We start from the raw sequence: 22643 nt of genomic DNA, 5'->3' as shown, positions 1-22643 counted from the left end.
AAGTGACCCACAAGAAAATTCGATATTTAGATTTACATACATACAGAATGGTTACATATCATGCCCTAGAAGTTTCTGAGAAATTTGTATATTTAACATTACACAATAGTGGTTTTAATTAAAACGAATGTTTTAATTTAAACAAAAAACCTCAGAACATGAGTATTATTACTGCTTCATTGCTGTAAAAAATAAATTATTTACAGCAGAAAGCTTAGTAAGTTTTGGGACATCCCTAAGTCACGTTACTGTCAATCACAGCTGATTATGTACTTGCCTGTGTAAATAAATAATTTATGAGATGAATACCGCATTCATTGACATATATTCTAGCGATAGACAAGAACATCCATACAAATAATTTACCCGCTTATGTCGTCTGTTGACATCTTGTTGACGTATTGTGACATGTAGTCATCCTCATTGATGTTAATTGCAGAAGTGACATAATATTTTCGCTCGTATTTTGCCTACATTTTTCATTACTCAAAAAGTTTATATCTAAGTGAATTCAAAATCATATAATATATCAAAAAGTTTATTTATATCTAAATGAATGCAAAATCATGTAATATATTAAAACCAGGAACTTATTTTTAGGGTTTTTTTAAATTAATTACGATGTTTTTTTTTTTCTTAAGAGGGCTATCACAAATTTTCGCGAATTTAAACGCGCTGATATATGTTGTAGTGTTTTTACAGTAGCGAAATACATACAAGGTCATATAATTTTTTCTTGAAAGTAAGAACATACCATGACAAAGTGAAGTCTGTTTTCATTGATATTTTACCTACTGCCAGTTTTATGGCACATCTGTTTCTGCACGATTTTCTTAATCCATAATTTAAGATGGCGGGCGGGAACAAATTAATGCATATTTGTAAAATTGAATTATAAATGAAAAGTGTGATATACGATCGTTGTAATTGCATGAACAGCGTGTAATTCTACTAACTTGACTATCGAATAGTTAATATTATGTAAGTTTATACCTTAATGTTTTTTCTATTTTACAATTGTCGTTCATAGACATCCACCTGACGCAAGTGTCAAAATCGATCTGATTTGCTATGCACAGTCTGCAGTGCATTTCAGTGTGGTAAGCTTTTTGTTCGGAACGTTCTATCTAGTACGTAGTACATATATATCGATGACCGCATTTAATCACGGGTTTTCCCCAAAAATGTATTGCGGTGGCTATTGCTTTGTTTTACCAGGGGCACAATTCTGGGGCCCGATTCTCCTAAGTTAATAATGTCAAAATCGAATAGAAATCGAATCGCAATATGATCGCAATAGCAGTTTTAACCATATCGGGCATTCTGCTACTAATAAAAGACCAATCGTATTCGATTGACATTTGATTGGTGTGCGATTGGTCTGCTATTTTGGTGATTTTGGTCTATACGGTAGTTTGCTGTACAATCATTTTGCAATCGTAAATCGTTTGCAAACAAAATGATTCATTATTGAATGACAGAAAAGCATAAAAACGTTTATTTCAAAGAAACAATAGCAGAATGCCACATACGCTTCAATCGTAATCGAGTCGGGATTGGATATCAGTCGAATCGAGTCGAACGTGAATTGTATTTACTTAAGTAAAATTAGGAGAATCGGGCCCCTGCTAGTTTTACAACGACATACATACATACATACAATTGGTATCCGACTGAGATTCAATTACGATTGGAGTTTATGTGGAATTCCACAATTTTATTGTGTTAAATAAACGTGTTTATCCTTTTCTGTGAATTGAATCATATTATTGTCTGCAAATGATTTAAGATTGTAGAGCTGACTTCCCTGTACACTAATGGCAAACCAATGGAATGTCATTGAAAAACGCAGTAGGTATGTCCTCTAAGGTTTAAACTTCTATTGAGATTCAATTAATATCCAATTGACACAGTATTCAATTGGCAGAACACTAGAGTGGGAATAAAAATAAAACACATAATGATTTCATTATAGAATGTATAAAAGTAATTATTACAATAAGTTCAAACAACTATACTTACGTCATCACAACCTTTAATTTATTGTCATTTAGATATTTTATAAGTACGTCTTTCTCACCAAACCTAATGGCATTTAGAATAGTTTTTTACATATAACAAAGAATAAATCAATTTTCTAAAATCATTTAAGCACAATGAAAACATACAAATTACGTACATATATCACATTTAGGTAACATTTCTATTGAGTTGCTGCTCTTTCTAGCAGCCATTGACCATGAAAAACAAAATGACTAGCGGAGATGCCGTAACGGAAAATCGCCTACGAAAATGCGGGGGTGGGGGACGAGGAAAGTTATTGTTTTCACCTTTGTATACGCCTTTTTTGGTCCTGACCATTTTTGTAATACCAAAAATTGTTGTCAGCACGTTAGGGCACTCGAAACTGATCGTTTTGGTCATGCCCACCGTACGAATTTGACCTAAAAGAAGGCGCCTGACCTACATGCGTTATAGCATCTCCGCTCATCTTTAGTTACTACATGATTTGAACCAATCTATTAATCCTTTTTGAAAACAAATCCAGAAAAAATCCAGACTTTGATGCTAGAGATTCTTTTTTTTTTTGGATAATTACCTACCTATAATAGGTGTATGATTTTAATATTAGGGACAGAGCAATCAAGCAGTCTTTTTTTAGCTTTAAATGCTTTTGGGAATGTTTCGTTTAACAACACTTAATTCACAGCGAAATACAGTGATGACAGATTCATTTAAAATATAAACTTTAAAAAAAAATTCCTTTTTATTTTACTGTTACAATTATCAGACTTAAAATTCGGCTTCTGCGTTAATTTCAACGTGATTTCATTCAACTTAAAGTCTTATTCACGAAAGAAGTCCCGCGGAAAATTGTGGAACTGTTATTTTGTACGTATTTACTGAGATATCGCACAGACACTAGCGCTGCGTCTGCGAGACTTTTTTCGCGAAATTGACTTTACAATACTTTTTGCCAGATCAATTCATACATAAACTTTAAGCAAGGCTCTGCCAAACCGGAGCAAAGAAGTTTCTAAACAACATACTTGGCAGTCGTTACGACTATTCAGAAGCAAGTAGGTAAGTCTGACACCAGTCTAACCATGGTATTGGGTTACCCGGGTAACTGGGTTGAGGAGGTCAGATAGGCAGTCGCTCCTTGTACTCAACTGCATCCAGTTAGACTGGAAGCCGACCCCAACATAGTTGGGGAAAGGCTCGGGAGACGTTGAGATTAGAATATCTGCTATACATTATAACAAGCAAATAAATATTCTGAGCTTGATTTTAACGAGTAATTTCTATAGGTTGTTTAAAACTTCGCTGCGATTTGACAAATTGAGCTTACGTCAACGTCAAGACATGTCATTCTGTAATCTACAAAGACTCCTTGATAAAATGCTCATGTTTGATTATCTGTGTGAATGTAGTGAGCGTGTGAGCATTGCAGGCGTCATCATTACTAGCTGCAGTTGAAACTATGCCTCGTAGGTAGTAACGGTCGTTGCCTCGTTCTCTCTCGGGAAAGGCAAGGCCGCCGCCGCTGTCGCCTCGACACAACGCCGTACCTGTGGATAAAGGTAAAAGGATATTATGGCAACACTTTTTATGAGCTGGACCAATAGAATACGCATGACGACAAGGTTAAAAAATAGTGATTGTTACTAGTCCGCATTTAAGATTGGCAAAAAAGTATGGACATATATTTTTTAGGCCTAAGCCTGTATTCGGCCTAGAAGTCGGTGGCGAAATATAAATAAACACAGAATTCTAGGACCTAAGAATAGTTTTTTTTTTGCTTTTTAGTGTTTTTGGGAGTTGGTTTTATTTTTTGTAACAAGTTTTTTATCGTGACGACATTGTAGACTTTATACGTGTGCACGTACCGCGGGCCGCTAGTATTAGTATAAATTGTAACTCACCATTTCCATAACCAGCGCAAATCTTGTCACTGGTGATATACTCTCTGAAGTTCACGGGTGAAGCGTTGATGCATATTGAGATGTCGACATAGGGCAACTCAACCACTTTCAGGATTGGAGAAGCTGTCCCATTTGCAGCTGTCAAACCCCACCCAGCCACCTGCGGATTCAAAGAAAAACTTGACTACGACTAGTATAAAACAAAGACGCTTTTTCCGTCCCTATGGCCCTTTGTACGCTTAAACTAGGCAACCGATTTTCATGCGTTTTTTTAATAGATAGAGTGTTTCAAAAGGAAGGTTTATGTGCATGATACATGCATCATATAGTAGAGAAACACTAATAAAATCAGCTATAATAACTCTGTTACCGAAGCGAGGGTGGGAAACTAGTATCCCTACTAATATTATAAATGCGAAAGTAACTCTGTCTGTCTGTTACGCTTTCACGTCTAAACCACTGAACCAATTTTAATAAAATTTGGCACAAAGATAGAGTTGACCTTGAGAAAGAACATAGAATAGTTTTTATCCCGGACTTTTGAAGAATTCTCTTTGAAACGCGATATGTATAACCGACCGAACCATACGCGGGCGAAGCCGCGGGCGGAAGCTGGTTCTATATAAACAACTTAAAGCTTTATACTCTTACCTTGCCCATTACTCCTGGTTGCAACTGAGCTCTGTCAAAATTGATGTCGAAATTCAGACAAACGGGTCTGATGTACGTAGCGTACACGAACGCAGTTTCTAATACGAGGAGAGCTATATCATCTTGAAAGTTAGCCTGATTGCCTTGAAAACGCTGCGGGATCCTTATTTCTGAGACCTGAAAAATAATATGAATTAATTACTTTGTCTGCTAATTCATTAATTCAAACGATTGATATCCAACTGAGATTCTATCACGACTCAATTACGATTGAAGCATATGTGGCATACCACATTTTTTATGATAAATACGTTTTTATCCTTTCTTGTGATTCAATAACGAATTATATTGTTTGCAATTGATCTACTTTAGCGGCAGACCAGATAGGCAGTCGGTCCAAGTAGCACACTGGTACTCAGCTGTATCCAGTTAGACTGGAACCTCAACAAAGATGGAAAAAGGCTAGGTAGATGATATAACAACTTTTTAAATACTTACATTGGACTTCTGAGCCCCCACATCTCTGGGGTTGTTCCAGGGTCTATAAATTTTACCAGCGGCAACAGCATAATTGGCAGCTGGCAACACTTGGTTCGCGTCACTCCAAAAACAATGGGCAGCTATAAAATAAATTACTTAATTGTAGTTAACAACTTGTCAAATTCAACACTTTTAATGAACATTAAAATACTGAATCTATTTTAACCATAAAGTAATATGGTACTGACTACTGTCGAACTGATCTGATGATGCAGTCGGAAGGTATAAACTTTTTTTATGATAGAGGGATATCACAGCTGTATTTGGACTTAAAAGCGTGTTTCATAAAGTCTGACAGCCAGTCTTTCTAAGTGGTATTGGGTTGCCCGGGTTGAGGATATCAGATAGGCAGTTGCTCCTTATAAAACACTGATACTCAGATGCATCCGGTTACATTAGAAGCCAACCCCATATCTGGATGGCCTATCCCCATAGTTGGGGATAGGCCATCCAGATGATGATTTAAAGTTTAAACAATGAGTTTATTTCCATCTTACCTGATATAACAAGAGTGTTGGAGACGAGAGAACCTCCACAGATTTGTTCGTAAGGATCTCTGGTCTTCCTATAGATGCCGACGTGCCATGGCAGCTCGCCTCTCTTGGCATTCCTGCCGTCTATGATCAGATCTATTCCATCTGGAGTTACACGCCCACATTCTGAAAAACAGGTTTAGTCTGAAGCTAGAATCAGGGGCTCACTTTTATTCTGCTAATTTAATAATGATATCAATATAAATAGTTGGATATCAATTGAATCTCAATAGCAGTTTTAACTCTAGCGGGCGTTCTGCTACAAAAATAAAAGCAATCGTTTCCCGATAACACTCCTTTGGTCTGCCATTGGTCTATAGTCTATAGGATATTCTGCTCTACAATCGTAAATTAATTGCAGACAATATAATTCATACAATTTTATAATTCATTAGACGTTTATAAAACAAAAAAATAGGTAATATTTTCGGTATATTTTCGGTATATTTTCTTGAAGTTGTGATTAAATCTCAGTTGGATAGCAATCGTAAGTCGCTTCAGTAAACTTAGCGAAATTGAGCCCGTGTAGTTCTTGTGGGTACAATTTTGAGTTGTGCACTTTGATATTTGCATGACAATCTCCCTTTCTTCTTCTCATCTAGTGAGCTGCTGCAGCTTTGACTACCTAACAAGTCTCTGACAGATAAACTATAACTTTTGGTTTCACAGGATGGATCTTTGTCTTTGTTTTTGTCTTTGTCATGTCTCAGATAGCCATATCTGGGAGAAGTTATAGGTAGCCTTTATCTGGCAGATAGCATTAAATATATCGGTAACCAGTGAAAACGTGCCCAAGTGTTAGAGTTTTCTCTAAGCAATCGGGGACGTCGGCTTTACGTGCCCTTTTCAAGCACGGGGGTGTAACACCCCCAACTTCCGAATTCCGGGCGGTTTCTAAAAGCCACTAAAGTGATATTGGCCCGACACGGGAGTCGAACCCGAGACCTCGTACGCAGCAGTCACGGTATTCGACTACTGCTTATGTATTTCTATGTGTGTGTCAAAGTGTTTCGTATGTATAGTTAGAACTATTCAGCAAAAATGTTAAAAGGATGGTGGACCAGGACAAAAAGAAAAAATAAAGAACACAAATTATTTTTTTAAATCGTTTATTGTAAAAAAATATATACTTATTACAAAATGTTTATAATAACCATCCTGTTAACAAAATTTACTTTTTTATTTTAAGGCCGAATATCGCCAAGTACCACAACATAGAATAAAATTGCATTTCTTTAAATATAACTTTCTGAATTCCCGCTAATGTTAGAACTGCTATTGAGATTCAATTGATATCCAATTGACACATTATCAAAATAACAAATACTTCGCGTAATTCTGACGTTATTAAAACTGATTTTAATTTGCTTTTAATTATCTAGTAAGCCATGTATTATGTGTATCAAAATAATGTTACTTATTTGAGTTAATATTGCAAGACCCTAAAATATACTTAAAACTAACATAACATTGGTTTGTATGTACAAACGCCAGCAGGTCAACCTACCCGAATTTGTCAAATTTTACCACTCGAACATTAACCTTCCTCTATTGTGATAAGGTTGAAAATCGATTGAAGAAATTTGACAGATTGAGTAAGGTTGATGTGCTGTCATCCGTACCTTAAATACTGACAGATTCTTTGGTTGTCTTTGAAATAAATCAATCTCTTTGAGCAATGGCAACACCTTGCATTTCCGATCTCGGAAAAGATGTAGCTAACAGAATCGTCAAGGCTTTATAATCGACTAAACTATAATAAATAGATTTAAAAAACTGGTACAATCCGAGGGTTAGCAACCAAAAACAAAACATACAAACAAAAAAGATTGGGGCTCGATTTTTCAAAAGATTCGATTTTCCTCCATGTGAGAGAAGGCCTGTGCCCAGCAGTGGGATGATAAAAAGGCTGTAACGAGATCTTTCACTTTAAAATACCTAAATGTCAGTTTAACACTTGACAGATCCGTAAAACAAAAAATATGTCAAGCTATCATTATTTCTTGCAAAAAAACAAAGTTTACAAAATGAGCCCCAAATAAATAAATAAACGAATAAATTAGCCTAGAAAAATTAGTTCCACAAAATTGCATCATGGTAAACGTAAAAATAACTGCGAAATAAAAACACCAAGGAGTTCCTTAAATAAAAAAAATATGGCGTACCTACGTGGAAAATATGTAACTTAAACTAAGAAAATATGTAACCTTGTCGTTAGGTAAAAGTAAAATATTATCAGCCTACAAAAATGGCAATTACAATTAATACAAAAACTTACTCAAATGCTTAAAAAAGGAACTATTTAAGGTATTTTAGATCTGTAATATAAGCTTAAAACAATAGTAACCATAGTAAGTATTTACTCCTTATGTTCTGTGTAATAATTCCTAAAAATTTTTTTTTTTTGTTTTGTGTCAGTGTCCGTCTAATTTCTAAAATGTATTCTGTCACTGGGATTAACAACAACACTGCTGTTATAAATATTGAAATTAACACCGCCATTACTATTACTATTTTGTACTTTCTTCTGAGGTTTACCCATACGCCAGTCATCTTCACTGATTTCATCATCATAGTCCAAATTATTAACCGTACTAACCTCAACCTTTTCCGTAACTGCTTCTACTTTCTTAGGACTGGCATATAAGAACTTACTGACATAAACTTTGAGTGTATCTTTGATAATAACAGTGATATTAGTTCCAGTTTTGACCAAACCTGGTGAACAAGTAGCCACGTGGTTCCAGCTGCCATCGATGCATCTCATGTTGGAGAGAGGATTCGCCGAGTAATAGTTTGGGCTGTTGCATTCTGGGCTGATGACTGTTCCATTTGGTTCATATTTGTTGCAGTTTCTTGAGCCTTTAACACCATCGGAGGCGACGAGGCAGCGGTATGTCACTGATGGATGGACGACCACTTTGCATAAACCTAGAGGATAAAGGATTATTTTTAAAAACGTTAAAATTAAAGCAACATAACCCTATCTATGAAAATTATTGAGTTGGGCCTAATATAGCTCCTTGAGGAACGCCTTTTGAAAAGCTCGTAAACGAGACGTTTTTTGAAAAATGTAGCGGAAACATTTGAGATTTTGATCTGAATTTTTCCAGAACGTAAAACTTAACAATGAAAAATTGTAAGCAATTGAATTTACTTGAAAAAACTCAACTTTTAGACATGTACAGGGTATCGAATGCTTCACTAGAGTCAAAACTGAGGAGTTCGATTCTAGCACATAAATGATTGCTTGTAACTGCTAAACCACTGAACCAATTTAAATAATATTTGGTGGACAAATATCTTTAATCCTAAATCCTATATTAAGATTATACTGATGCTTATATAGCAAGAATAAGCATTTTTTACTAGAACTCTCTTTTGATCTGCGAATGTAACGCTTTATACTATGTTATAGGACTTAAAGAGTCAAAACAAAGAAAAATTCCTATACTTACGAACGCATTGAGGAATAGCATCAGACCAGATGCCTTCATAACAAAACACGCTGTCAGGCCCAATAGGACCGTATCCTCTACGGCAAGTGACATTGAGTTGTAGCACGGAGAATCTTTGCCCAGGCGCTGCATTCGGTACATTAGATACGAAATTGCCGTGTTCCGGCTGTGGTGGGAAGACACAGTTACCCGTTGCGACTGGTGGTGGCCTGGAAGAAATGTTCGAATTGAGCTCTGCTTTTTGGAATGTGGGTTAAAGATATTTGGGAAGTCTTTTTGATTCTTTTTAGAAAGATAGAGATGTTGACTTGAAATGAGTTAATTGCTGCTTTTCTTAGATTGCCATTCATTTATGGCGCTTTGATTACATCTAATAATACTAGCTTCCATTAGCGGTTTTATATGGATTTCTTACCGTATCCGGTTGAAAAATAACCTACATGTTATTGTTCAAGCATATCTTTGCCAAGTTTCACAACAATCCATCTCATAAACTCAAAAATTTGTAATATATGACTTCGTAATAACTTACTTAGAAGTAGTTGTCCCTGGAAGCATCCGATTGCAAAGCTCGTCTGATTCATCAGAACCATCTGCGCATTCATTTACCTGTGTAATAAAAATAACAATAATTACTAATGGCGTCCAAAGTCTGGCGACGATCGGGCTGGAGTCTAGACCGATCGTTGGTCACGGTGGCTTTTCTCTCTAAGGGAAACAACCAGGACATATTATTAGTGCGCAGACACAGCTGCACTCACTATTCCTTCACTTTCCGACACAATTGGAGAAAGATCAGGCACAAATGTCGATATTGCGAGTACGTGTATTTCGATGCACGGGTGCTGCAGGACATTTAATATCCTAATTGATGCTGTGTGGTGGTTAAGAATTTCTTCCCATACTCGGACAAAAAATATAGCCTGAGTTGCTCGGGAAAAGTGTGGCTTCCCAGCTGTCAAAGAATTAACAAATCCATTCAGTAGTTTCAGTGTATGTTCAAAGAAAATAAAACACCCAGTGAGCTGTAGGTTTAATCACCTAACAAGCCCTAGTGTCAGAGTTTGGTCAAATCCGCCTGACGGTATCTGACGTATAAGTGTAACAACGACTGATACCGCCACAAGTCGGCCGCCAGAGTCTCGTCAATTTTAGCAGGTGAGGTTGTTAATTGGGGCATTAACAACATCAAGTCATCGAAGTAAAACTATAACAAAATCTAGGGACCTCATAACACTTACCCCATTGCAATCAGATCCCTGATCAACGCAGGCTCCATAAGCACATTGGAACAAATAACCCGGGCAAGTCTTGTCCGAACACGCCCGGACAGTCTCGTCCGAGCCGTCTGGACAGTTTGGAGTCCCATCACAGTGGTCCGCGGCCGAGATGAAACTGCCGTCTGCACACCGAAATCGGTTCCTGGAAAATCGACTTTATTACTTGCGTATAAGGTGTAAAATAACTTTTCTGTCATGTCTCGGGCGTATGTTCGAATGAGTTACCACAGTCCTGGTATACAAAGGGCTCCAAAAAAAATTATGATAAGTTGAGACAGTCAAGTCTGACACTCTCAAGTTGCACCCACGAAGCATCATTGTATGAACCCAAATAATTTACAATAGAAGTAAGATAGGCAGACGCACCATACAAATCATCGTGCAAAGCTACACTATACATATTAAGAGTTGAGAAAATTCAAGGCTTACATTTATGTATCAAGGTTTTGATAAATACCCAAAACAGATGACATTGATGAAAGTTGTGTAACCGGAAATATACTAAATGTACCGCAGACTAAGAAAGGTCTACAAGAAGAGGAGAGTCTAATCTAAACTAACGATGACATATACTTTGTTGATCCCCAAGAAAACTATTAAGGCTAGAAAAGTGATAATACAACTTACTGCGACTCTTCAGTCTCATTCCGACATCTTGGCAGCAACTCATCGGACTGGTCGGCGCATTCTACGATACCATTACACGGCGCCGTCCCATCCACGCAAGCGCCGTACGTACAACGAAACCAGTTGGGTTGACATCTGTCGAAATAGTAGAAACATAAGTCTGTATAATCTGAAGGATATTAGATCAGTTTTTATTCCATATAGGCCTTTCAAAGGTTCTAAAACAATTTCAAAAGCTAGATGCTCGTCAATTTCCAAGTATCCACTGCTAGGAAGTGTTCGTGCACAAAGGTTGCAATCTCACGAACATTTTAGAAATTTTCGTTCGCATTTTATTACTATTTCCTAGAGCGAGTAGACCAGAAGAAACATTGGTGTATTTCCTAACTTTTAATCTTTAGAATCTTGTCTTCAGAAATTAAAAAATCATGCCAAACTAGATCCACTGGTCAAACGGCATCTTCTACCTCATAATTCTTACCATTCTCTTCTTCAACATACCTGGTCTTCCTGCATAAGGCGTGGGTCTCATCACTCTTGTCAGGACAGTCCACCATGCCATCGCACTTCCCATCAAACGAGATACAGCTGCCATCTCGACATTGCCATTGGTTTCGTCTGCAGGTTAAAAAAAGCAATTGATAACTTCATTTAAGCAAAGTTTTTTTAAGACCCAGTCTTTACCTAGCCACATCTTTTTACTACCCTGTTCCTGATTTTATTTGGGGTCGGCGCAATATATCTTCCGTTTCCATTCCTCCCTATCACTCGTCATACTGACACTCATTTCCTTCTTCTTCCTAGTCACATCATGGAGATTATAAGATTAGATATAACTGTAAATAGATTAGAAGTACTTAAAGCATTGGCTTTGAGGTCAGAAGGTGTCACACGATGCTAGAGACCGTTGCTAGGAAAGTCTCTGTACATATGTATCTCGGTGAGACTACCCCCGTATACTCTATTCTTACGTCTATATGAGTCATATTTGCCAAAAATAATATCACGCGTAAATGAACGCTACATATTTTTCCTAAAATTTTATGTCATGGATTTCCGCAAACTAACGTCTGATTCTATAATTTATATAGCTATATTTTTCATAGAATTGTGCATGTCAGAACATAATATCTGAATTTCTAAGACCCGACTAATCAGACTGATTGTTCAGTATAATGTTGTGAAGAAAAGGCCAGCGTAAACGTTTAGTTTATGTAAGAACCTAAACGTTTACGCTGTATACAAAATGGTATCATTATCAACAGCCTACTGATCCTCCCACTGCTGGGCAAAGGTATAAGTAAAATAAAGAATTAGTTACCGACACTGTGATGCTTGTCTTCTATCTCTATGTAGCACCACATCTTCAGTCAAGCTACCCCTGAAAATAAAGAAAACAATGATTATCAAAGACCAAAATTTAATATTTAAAACTCGACATTAAGACAGCTTAATCCCAGTGGGATCCACAAGGGCCAAAACCTGCCGGGGCTACACTACAGCATTGTGCGAAAGAGTTACCGCGCCCTGTTACATAAAGGGCATAAGAAGGAACGTTGTGGGTTTTAGTCAGTAAGAGTCTGACACTCCCTCACGCTGCACACACATAGCTTAATTACTATCATCGCCAGTCTTCTGTACTTACAAATTACTTCCAGGAGAGCAGTGAGCTTCATCGCTGCCATCATCACAGTCCCTAGCTCCGTCACAAATAGAGGACAGACTGATGCACGAGCTGTCTGCACAGGAGAACTCGTCGACACTGGAAATAAAAACATAGAAGAATATGTTAAACAAACATTGATAAACATTCAAACGCAGGTTTACTAACTAAAGTATGGCGAATCTACCAAAACGAAAGCCGCGAATCTTTTTTTTGGATTTGTTATCTTTACATTAATTCACAAAATAATTACACCGACAAAATAACAAAAATAAATAATTACATATAGATTAAATATTTCGCGACGCGGTTTTCGAAGATTTATCCTTAAAAAATAAATAAGTCTTAATATAATTATGTATAGATTTAGTTACCTGCATGAGTGTGTCGCGTGCTTCACTACCGAACTTACTGCTGGTGATATGGCTGAAAATCGAAAAAATATAATTAAAAATAATATAGCTCCACCCAAAAAAATGAGTTGTAACTGTTGTTATGGACCATGTGATTAATTCGGGCATTATTTATAATGCCCGAGCATTATGAATAATGTCTAGCTTTATCGGGCCAAGTGATTAATAACTATCTTAACTTCATTATTTATCACATTGCACGGGCATTATTATATTGCTACATGACAGTTGGGCAATTTGATAATAAAGCTATATTTTATGCGGTGCGAGGGTGGCAGTTGTTCTAATAAATAAATCCTGTTACTTGCTACATATTTTATGATTATTGTTTTAAATTATATGTTCTATTTTAATGGGAAATTATAAGTCTAGGCACAAAACTATTAATTGGACAATTGTCATCTAATTTACTAACTCGGCCTCGTTTTTCTTGATCGCATTTTTCTTGGCTCGTTTTTTTATGGTAGAATTTAATTTGGATTCAAAACATTGTATTAAAAACTGAACTTAGTGACGAAAACGAATCGCTGCAAAACCGACTCCACGTAGTCTTGTCTGCCCTACCCCTAGAGTGCAATTCAAAACCGCGTAGGCACGGAGGGGCGAGGCGGCCTGCGAGCTGAGGCGCAGGTAGTTGAAGCGCTCGCCGCCGCGGCTGAGGCTGGCCGGGAGCCGGCCAGCAAGTCGAAGCTGCGGTGGTGAGCGTGAAAACCATCTGCGACGATAAGCTCGCATGGGACCGCCGGAGCCCCGCAGCGCCGGAGCCGTGACAGAAGCCATGCTTGCTGCATGTTGCATGCCTACTTCTATACTCTGTCAATTGATATGGGATGTGTTATATTTAGTTTATTTTAAGTGAAATGTCTATAACAATAAAAAAATGAAATTAAATATGTTTGTATTACTTTGCCCAAAAGGTCACGGGCAATATGTATAGTGCCCGGTCAATTTGATTGTTTGAATAATTATTATCAAATTGCACTCTCATATTGGGCATTATTCATAATGACCGGGCATTATGTATACTGCCCAATTTATCACTTGGTCCATAACATAACCACTTTTTCCTCTCTCTTTCCTCTTGATTATTAATTAAATGCCCATAATTTACTAGCTGCGATAACTCCATGGTATTGCGCAGTTCAATGAAAGTACCTAGCCTAAATCCGGCGTTAATATATGGGCTATGTAATTCCTACTGAAAGAACAATGTCAGGTTTCGGCCCACCCAATCAACTTTTAAAACTGAATTCTCACGTACACAAAGTTCTTTACTACAACAATTTACATATAAAATACTAACTTCTTATAAAATAGTTAATTGTTATCTAGAACTTTTCCAAAAAAAAAAATATCATGTTAATAAGTAATTATTTTGTTTATCGAGTTCAGGTTTTTCGTTTGAATAATTTGGTTTTGAGAAGTTCAATGCAAAAGTGGAAAACATAGAAAAGCTTCTGACATTAAACTACACAAAAAACTGTAAGAATTTTCACTGTACATGAAATATTTTTATTGAGCCTAAGTTACTATGGACGTCTGACATTGTTCTTTAAAGGAAAAAAATAATAAATTGAACTTTTACAGTAGAATTCCTACACATTATAATGACATCAGACGGAAGTTGTCAGGACGCCCCTGGCTGGAGGCCTTAAATCCTAGGCATCCACAGGGAAAAGACCGGTTAAGCGTACACGGCCTCCTAGGCTGAACTGCGAGATGCCATACCAAAAAAAAAACTTGTCAGGAGGGTTGGTGATTTCAGACATTATAATTCAGGTTTCCTCGAGATGTTTTCCTTCACTTCAGTCATGGGTGTCCAAGATACACTTAGAAAGTACATACATACTTAGAAAACTTGCCTTTTTACTTGCCTGCCCTGGAATCGAACTCACACCCTCATACTTGAGAGGTTGGGTCTTTACCCACTAGGCCACCACGACAATGAGGGTTTTCTAAAATGGCGTCCACCAGGTGGCAGCACCGAGTCGTCAGGTCCAGGTAACTGTCAAAGTGCTTATCTTTACTATGAATAGTGAACGATTTTAGTGTTTTTTTTTTATTTTATAATTAAAGCACTGCATTATTGTTTTACTATTGAGGTTGAGTAAATAAAAAAAACTAAATCATATTGTGTTAACAAATTTTTCAACAAGCTTTTCCTTAGTACCAGTGACTTTTGCACCCTCTCTCTTAGCTCAATTTTTAGTTCGGAAACCTTATTCTGACCGTAGTCCATAATAAAATCAATAACACTTCCAATATAACAGAATTTCAATAAACAATAAGTTCGGACCCTACAATTCCATACTAATTGACAGCTGTTTGGATCTGACGCATACGAAGCGCCGCCTGGCGGCAGAAAAAGTATCGAAAACCCTCATTGGTGGAGTTCCGTAATAATTTCCAGCCATTTTAAATTAACTTTAAAAACCAGATTATTACAAACGTCAATAGCAATTATGTGCGTTAGAATTTGATTTGTGATTGACGTCACATATTTAGATAATCGATCAACCAATTAAATAGCTATTAAGCTGAATTAAATACCCAGATTATATGCCTTTGTATTTATTTGTTATATTAAGCTAAATAAAATATTCAAAACTATATGCCTTGTGTTTATTTGTTACTCTTAATCCGACTAGCATTTTCCCAACTATGTTGGGGTCGGCTTCCAGTCTAACCGGATGCAGTTGAGTACCAGTGTTTTACAAGGAGCTACTGCCCTATCTGACCTCCTCAACCCAGTTTCCCGGGCAACCCAATACCTCTTGGTAAGACTGGTTGTCAGATTTACTGGCTTCTGACTAAGTACCCGTAACGACTGCTGTAGATGTTCAAATGACAGCCGCGACCGCGACCCACTAATTTAACGTGCCTTCCGAATTACAATACATACTTACCGCTTTCCGAGGCACGGAGGAGTACATTTTTGCATAAAAAAAAAACTGTAATTTAAGCACAGCTTACAGTATTTAATAAACAGGGAACTAGCAAAGCCACAGACATGGTCAACAAAAACTAGTCAACATTTGCAAAAACATTTAAGATTTTGTAACGATCATAATATGAAAAAGCGGTTATTATTTATTTATGAAGAAAACACGCATACAATTTATTTAACCTACGATAAAAAAGGTTTACACTCAAGCGCATATCTGTTGGAATTACCAATTTAAAAAGATCACTCTTGCAATGTAAGTTTTGTACGAAAAGGGATCAAGTAATGGTGGTAGGTCAGTCACATTGTGGTCGACTGTACAATAGGTAGGTAATATTTAAAAATACTTATAAGTAAGATAAAAAAGCTAACAATAAACTGGACATTTGCGGTTGGTTTATCCAAAATTTGAGTTTTGATGTCATATTGGATGAAGACTAGCTGTTGCCCCTGATTCACCCGCTTTCCGTGGGAACTACCGCCCATATCGGGGTAAAATATAGCCTATATTACTCGGGTATAGTGTAGATTTCCAATGGTGAAATATTTTTTTAAATCCGTTCAGTAGTTTCCAGCAAAACATTGATACCTCTTTTTTATACCTATTTATTAAAATAAGAAACCTACAACTGGCTGAACGTAACTTTGAAATCGTGAAGATGCCATTAGATTTTATTTTTACATTTAATAGTTCCATAGTAAATGGCTTCCATGATTTTTTTCACGCGGTTCAGCCAGCAATAAGAGGTATTATGCAAGACCGAATATTTAAAGTTTGTTGTACTATATTCGGTCTTTCAAAATGAATTTGTGGCTGGCTGAATGGCGTGAAAAAATCTATTAAATGCCATATTTTTATAGGTTAAAAAAAATATAAATCTAATGGCATCCTTATGATATTTGAGTCTGTATTACTACGAAGTTTAATATAGATAGATGAAAAAGTACATTCTAATTTATAAATCCTTTACAGATTTTATTAATTGAATCTTTAAAATACATTTATATACAAACTTACTATTTTACTTCTAATACTATATTTACAAACTAAATTATTACTTACCTACCTACAATCAAGAATAAAAATAAAAAAGGGAATAAAAAATCCTATACTGTATTGTTAGATATTTTAATTTCCCTCTTATTAAGCGAGCCGATTCTCCTAAGTTAATAATGTCAAAATCGAATAGAAATCGAATCGCAATATGATCGTAACAGCAGTTAACCATATCGGGCATTCTGCTACTAATAAAAGACCAATCGTATTCGATTGACATTTGATTGGTGTGCGATTGGTCTGCTATTTTGGTGATTTTGGTCTATACGGTAGTTTGCTCTATAATCATATTGCAATAGTTAATCATTTGCAAACAAAATGATTCATTATTGAATGACAGAAAAGGATAAAAACGTTTATTTCAAAGAAAAAATAGCGGAATGCCACATACGTTTCAATCGTAATCGAGTCGGGATTGGATCGCAGTCGAACGTGAATCGTATGTTGCTTAAGTAAAATTAGGAGAACCGGTCCCCAGATAGGCACACAAAACACAGCTCCGCCAGGTGTTAATGGTGGAATGGGAGCAGCGACTTGCGCGATCCACGGCAGGGCACGCCGTTGTCGCGGCGGTCAGGCCCGTTATGAAGGAGTGGCTGGAGAGAAGCCACGGCGCCCTCAGCTTCCGCCTGACACAGGTTCTTACCGGACATGGGTGTTTCGGAAAGTTCCTGTGTCGCATAGGCCGGGAGCCCACGCCCAAATGCCACCACTGTGGGATCTGCAGCGAGGACTCGGCGCTGCACACGTTGGTGGAGTGCCCAGCATGGGCAACGCAGCGCCGTGACCTCGCGGCAGCGGTAGATGCTGCGGGAAGTCTTTCGCTGCCGGCTGTTGTGTCCTGCATGGTCGGCAGCGAAGAAGGGTGGAACGCCGTCGCCTCCTTCTGTGAGGATGTGATGGTTTTAAAGGAGGCGGCGGAAAGGGAGAGAGAAACTGCTTCCTCTCTCCCCGCCCGCAGCAGACGTGGTGGGCGTCGCAGGGTGGCTGATCTCCGGCCACCATAGGGCGCGGCCTGCGGGCGACAGACTAGGGGCGTCTGTCGTCCGATCAGAAACAGGCCTCGAGACGGTGGCGTTGTGTTGCGCGCGCCTCTCTTAGTGGAATTTGCTGTGGCCGCTGGGTGACGGCCACAGAGGTTGACGGGGCCCGCCTTTGAACATCTGGCGGGCCAATACCTGTCGGGGGTACGGAAGAATGCTTTGGCGATACCCGTGCCCTCGACAATAGGTAAGGTAGAAGGCAACACTGGGTGGGTTTTTAGCCGGTAAGAGTCCGGCACACCCCCTCCACCGACCCCAGGTGGAGGGAAGTCCATGAGAATTTTCCCCCTGCCAAAAAAAAAAAAAAAGGCACACAAAACACTGGTAACTACTCAGCTGCATAGGTACGGTTAGACTGGAAGCCGACCCCAACATAGTTAGGAAAAGGCTAGGCAGATGATGAAGTGAGCCAATAATAAACAAATACACATCAAAATTACCTACTTATAATTTCTCAGTATGAGTAAAATACACAACACAAGTAACTCAGGGATTTTTAACCGAACGGGTTTTCCGCAAATACATAGTAGCGTGCGTCAGCTGTTTTGAATGCGTAATTTGGAAAAGAAAATAAATCATTCTATTTCCGAATAAAATGTTTGTTAAATGTTTATGGGTTATTTTTGTAAGAGAATATTAATTTATGAATGGAATATAATATAATTTATTAGCTTAAAACATGGTTACAATTCATAAGGTCTTAAAATACAATTATGTACATATTTAGCCTCATATTGATATTTATCTGTACTTATATAAATAAAGAGGAATATTTTTCTGAAGGCTCCAAAACTACTGAACTAATTTGAAAAATTCTTTCATTTTTGTATAGCTACACTCTTCCCGAGTAACATGGGCTATATTTTATCTCGGTACGGGAATTAAAGCGGCTAATTTGAAATAAAAACATTTAACATTGACTTAAAACAATATTATATAATTAATTGTTATTATGTACCCAAAAGAATGGCGCCATTGACTTGTTGCATTGCCAAGACCAGCCTTTGGGTTACGGGAAGTATAATTTATTCAAATTACATTTAAAAACCTGAGATCCCGTTAAACGCAACATACGAAATTTTTGCAAAACGATTCGTATAACGGAAACTCTGGTTTTATTTAGTCAAGCTCTTTCGTACTTTCTATATTCTCAAAGACCTCAAACGACTGTTGTTGCAGTTGGTCTTGCTTAGGACAGCTTTTTTTTTTTTTTTCCGACGTCAAAAATCATCAAATGACCCCTCCCGCTGTGGGTTAGCAGCGGTGAGGCAGTGTCAGACTCTTACTGACTAAAAACCGTCGTGTTCCGTCATAGGCCTTTTATGTACCAGGGCCGCGGTATCTCTTTCGAACAACCCGCAGCTAGGACAGCTTCGTTAGTCACCCTGTCCTTCCAGGTGACACCGAGTATCGCGCGCAAGCAGCGCATGTGGAAAGCGTTAAAGCGACGTTCTTGCTTGGAGTAAGTGGTCCAGGTTTCCGAGCCGTACCTATAGTAGCGTGTTGAGTACGCCAGTTTTGTAAACGAGGATCTTGGTAGTAATGGTAAGCATTGCTACCAAGGTTACCATTGCACCGTGTAGATTAAGGGTAATCAAATAATTCAGCTTACGTTGAAACTATTTTCAGATTTTACGCATTTCAAGTTACACGCTAGAAATGTTACAAGGAATATAAGACATCAATACTGGCAGTAATTAAATGACAATTATATGTACCTACCTACTATGTTATTACTTATTGGTTTTTATCCTACGTATGTATTATATTACATATTGTCTGTATATCATTCTGATAATAATTATGTTGACCATTTTCCTGTTCCAATGCGCGAGATATTTGGATTCTTTACGCGGAATTATTTTGAACGTCATTTATGTTAAGCGCAGATTATGAAATAGTTTATACTTAGCTACGTTGTGGTGGCCTAGTGGGTAAAGAATCAACCTCTCAAGTACGAGTTTGAATGTAAGTACTTTATAAGTACAACTTAGACACCTATGAGTGTGTTTCGAAGACCACGTTAAACTGTTGGTCCCAGCTGTCATTGAACATCCTCGGCAGTCGTTACGAGTAGTCAGAAGCCAGTAAGTCTGACACCAGTCTAACCAAGGGGTATTGGGTTGCCTGGGTAACTGGGTTGAGGAGGTCAGATAGGCAGTTGCTCCATGTAAAGCACTGCTGCTCAAGTGGATCCGATTAGACTGGAAACCGACGCTAACATAGATAGAAAAAGGCTCGGGAGATGATTAGCAGGTATCGACCGAGGGCCCGATTCTCCTAAGTTAATAATGTCAAAATTGAATAGAAATCGAATCGCAATATGATCGCAATAGCAGTTTTAACCATATCGGGCATTCTGCTACTAATATAAGACCAATCGTATTCCAACGACATTCGATTGGTTTGCGATTGGTCTGCTATTTTGGTGATTATGGTCTATACGGCAGTTTGCTCTACAATCATATTGCAATCGTAAATCATTTGCAGACAAAATGATTCATTATTGAATGACAGAAAAGGATAAAAACGTTTATTTCAAAGAAAAAATAGAATGCCACATACGTTTCAATCGTAGTCGAGTCGTGATTGGATCGCAGTCGAATATGAATCGTATGTTGCTTAAGTAAAATTAGGAGAATCGGGACCCGGTATATTAATAATTGTGTAACCGCAACACTAGATTTACCTACGATAGCAATTAAATATCTACCATTGGTATTTTCCCAATAATTACTGGAACGTGATTACAAACCTCTTTGATTAATAACATTATTTACTCGTTACTTGTAACCGGTTCATTTCAAGTTAAAGTTCCAATGAACCTAAAAAAACTGGTTGTTACATCAAAAACATGTTTGAGATTTTTGACTTTTAAGGTCGTCTGTTTTTCCCGCCCATTTTTGTACTTATGGCAAAAAAAATATTGCCCAAAATCAAAATGCTAATTAAAAATGAAGTTCTCTAAAAGTCTTGTAATGTAGTGATATTAAATAAATTATTTAATTTATACACAGACTAGCCATTTTGCCGCGGTTTCACTCGATTCTCTTGTGGACTAGTGCCCGTACCGGGGTCAAAATATAGCCTATGTTACCCAGGAAGTATGTAGCTTTCCAATAGTGTTTTTTTTTCAAATCGGTTCATTACATTTTGGGACCTTTAGAGAACAAACAAAAAAATTATTTCTCTTTATCAAAAAGTATGTAATACGAATATCTGAGATGCGAAGCCGTGTAAGCGATATAAAATATTCAAGACAGGTTATGCTCATAAACGGGCAATGCCCTAAGTATAACAGATCAATAAATAATGGCATTTATCGTTTCGTAACAACATCATAATCCTTACTAATATTATAAATATAAATGCGAAAGTAACTCCGTGTATTTACGAAATGGTTATAAATGGTTCTTTCTCTCGCGCTTCCACTTCGTTCACGTATAGGGCTGCCATCGCGAATTTCGCCAAACCCGGACAAACATTAAAAAAACCCGGACATTTGGCGTATATCGCATTTTTTCCCCGAACGAGTACAATTTTTTTAAACAAAATAATAGGACCTAATTTGTAATCCATTTACTATTAACATTACCTTAATTCAATGAGGTGCTTCCTTACATGAAAAGTGTCCGGGATTTCCCCGGACACTTCTTGAAACCCCGCCCGGACGGCCCCCGGACGGCCTCCAAACGAGGACAAATCCGGGGAAACCCGGACGGATGGCAGCCCTATTCACGTACCTATCATCTTTCGTACACAGATACGCAGAAAGCAGTTCCCTTGGGACGGGGTAGGTAAGTTTATTAAGTTAAGAACCAAATGTTCTTCACAACCTCTCATTTTGTCTGTCAGATTTGTGAAACCGGACCAAAACTAACATTATGTCCTTTCTAGGACTTTAATCTATGTATAAAACCAATTTCATCAATAGCCGTCTATTACACGGGATATGCCTGCCAAAATCTAGTTAATTTCTTATTTTTTGTGAGTTACTATGTACTTAGGCATTTCCTGTCCATAACAATTTTAAATCAATGTCAATCAAAAAAACTAAAGTAGGTAACCAGTTATTTTCATAAAATAACTGTTAAAACCAGTTATCATTTGAGGAAGATCCCCGCACTATTAAAAAACTTATTTTTTTCTATTGACATGACAATTTGACAATGACAGTCTAGGCACTAAACTACCATAGTACCACACTACTAGTTTCTAAAAAAAGGTTGTACTCACCAATAAATATAAAACTAAAAATAAACATGAACATTTTTAGCACACACATAACTTAATAATTTAGTTTGTTTATTACTTTAATTATATATGACTAGTTAGTTGGCAGATTCACACTAATAGTACGACATTTTTGTGTTATTATTGTTCTACTGGCACATAAGAATGAAGTTTTCTCATATACGTCGTCGTCACTACGGGAAAACCTTCTGTGGTGCGGTGTTGTCAACTTATAATGTTGCTTACCCATATTATGACAAAAGTTTTTGTGGGTA

The 22643-nt window shown here is 37.4% G+C and overlaps 1 protein-coding gene across 1 annotated transcript; it reads right to left on the bottom strand.

Annotated features, from left to right (window-relative positions):
* Positions 1–1961: 1961 nt before the first annotated feature.
* LOC124644145 (modular serine protease-like) lies at positions 1962–22584 on the bottom strand. The gene is made up of 15 exons (XM_047183381.1): positions 22372–22584; positions 13053–13104; positions 12661–12777; positions 12337–12396; positions 11517–11633; positions 11016–11150; positions 10350–10530; positions 9641–9717; positions 9109–9317; positions 8369–8581; positions 5615–5776; positions 5076–5197; positions 4578–4754; positions 3927–4086; positions 1962–3572 (listed from the first exon to the last, which is right to left on the bottom strand). The coding sequence occupies exons 1-15, from the start codon at positions 22418–22420 to the stop codon at positions 3382–3384; spliced, it is 2022 nt and encodes a 673-aa protein (XP_047039337.1). The 5' UTR covers positions 22421–22584; the 3' UTR covers positions 1962–3381.
* Between the last annotated feature and the right edge of the window lie 59 nt (positions 22585–22643).

Source organism: Helicoverpa zea, chromosome 29 (genome assembly GCF_022581195.2).
Source record: "Helicoverpa zea isolate HzStark_Cry1AcR chromosome 29, ilHelZeax1.1, whole genome shotgun sequence".
Lineage (NCBI taxonomy): Eukaryota > Metazoa > Arthropoda > Insecta > Lepidoptera > Noctuidae > Helicoverpa > Helicoverpa zea.
This window is presented reverse-complemented; position numbering and strand designations above follow the sequence as displayed.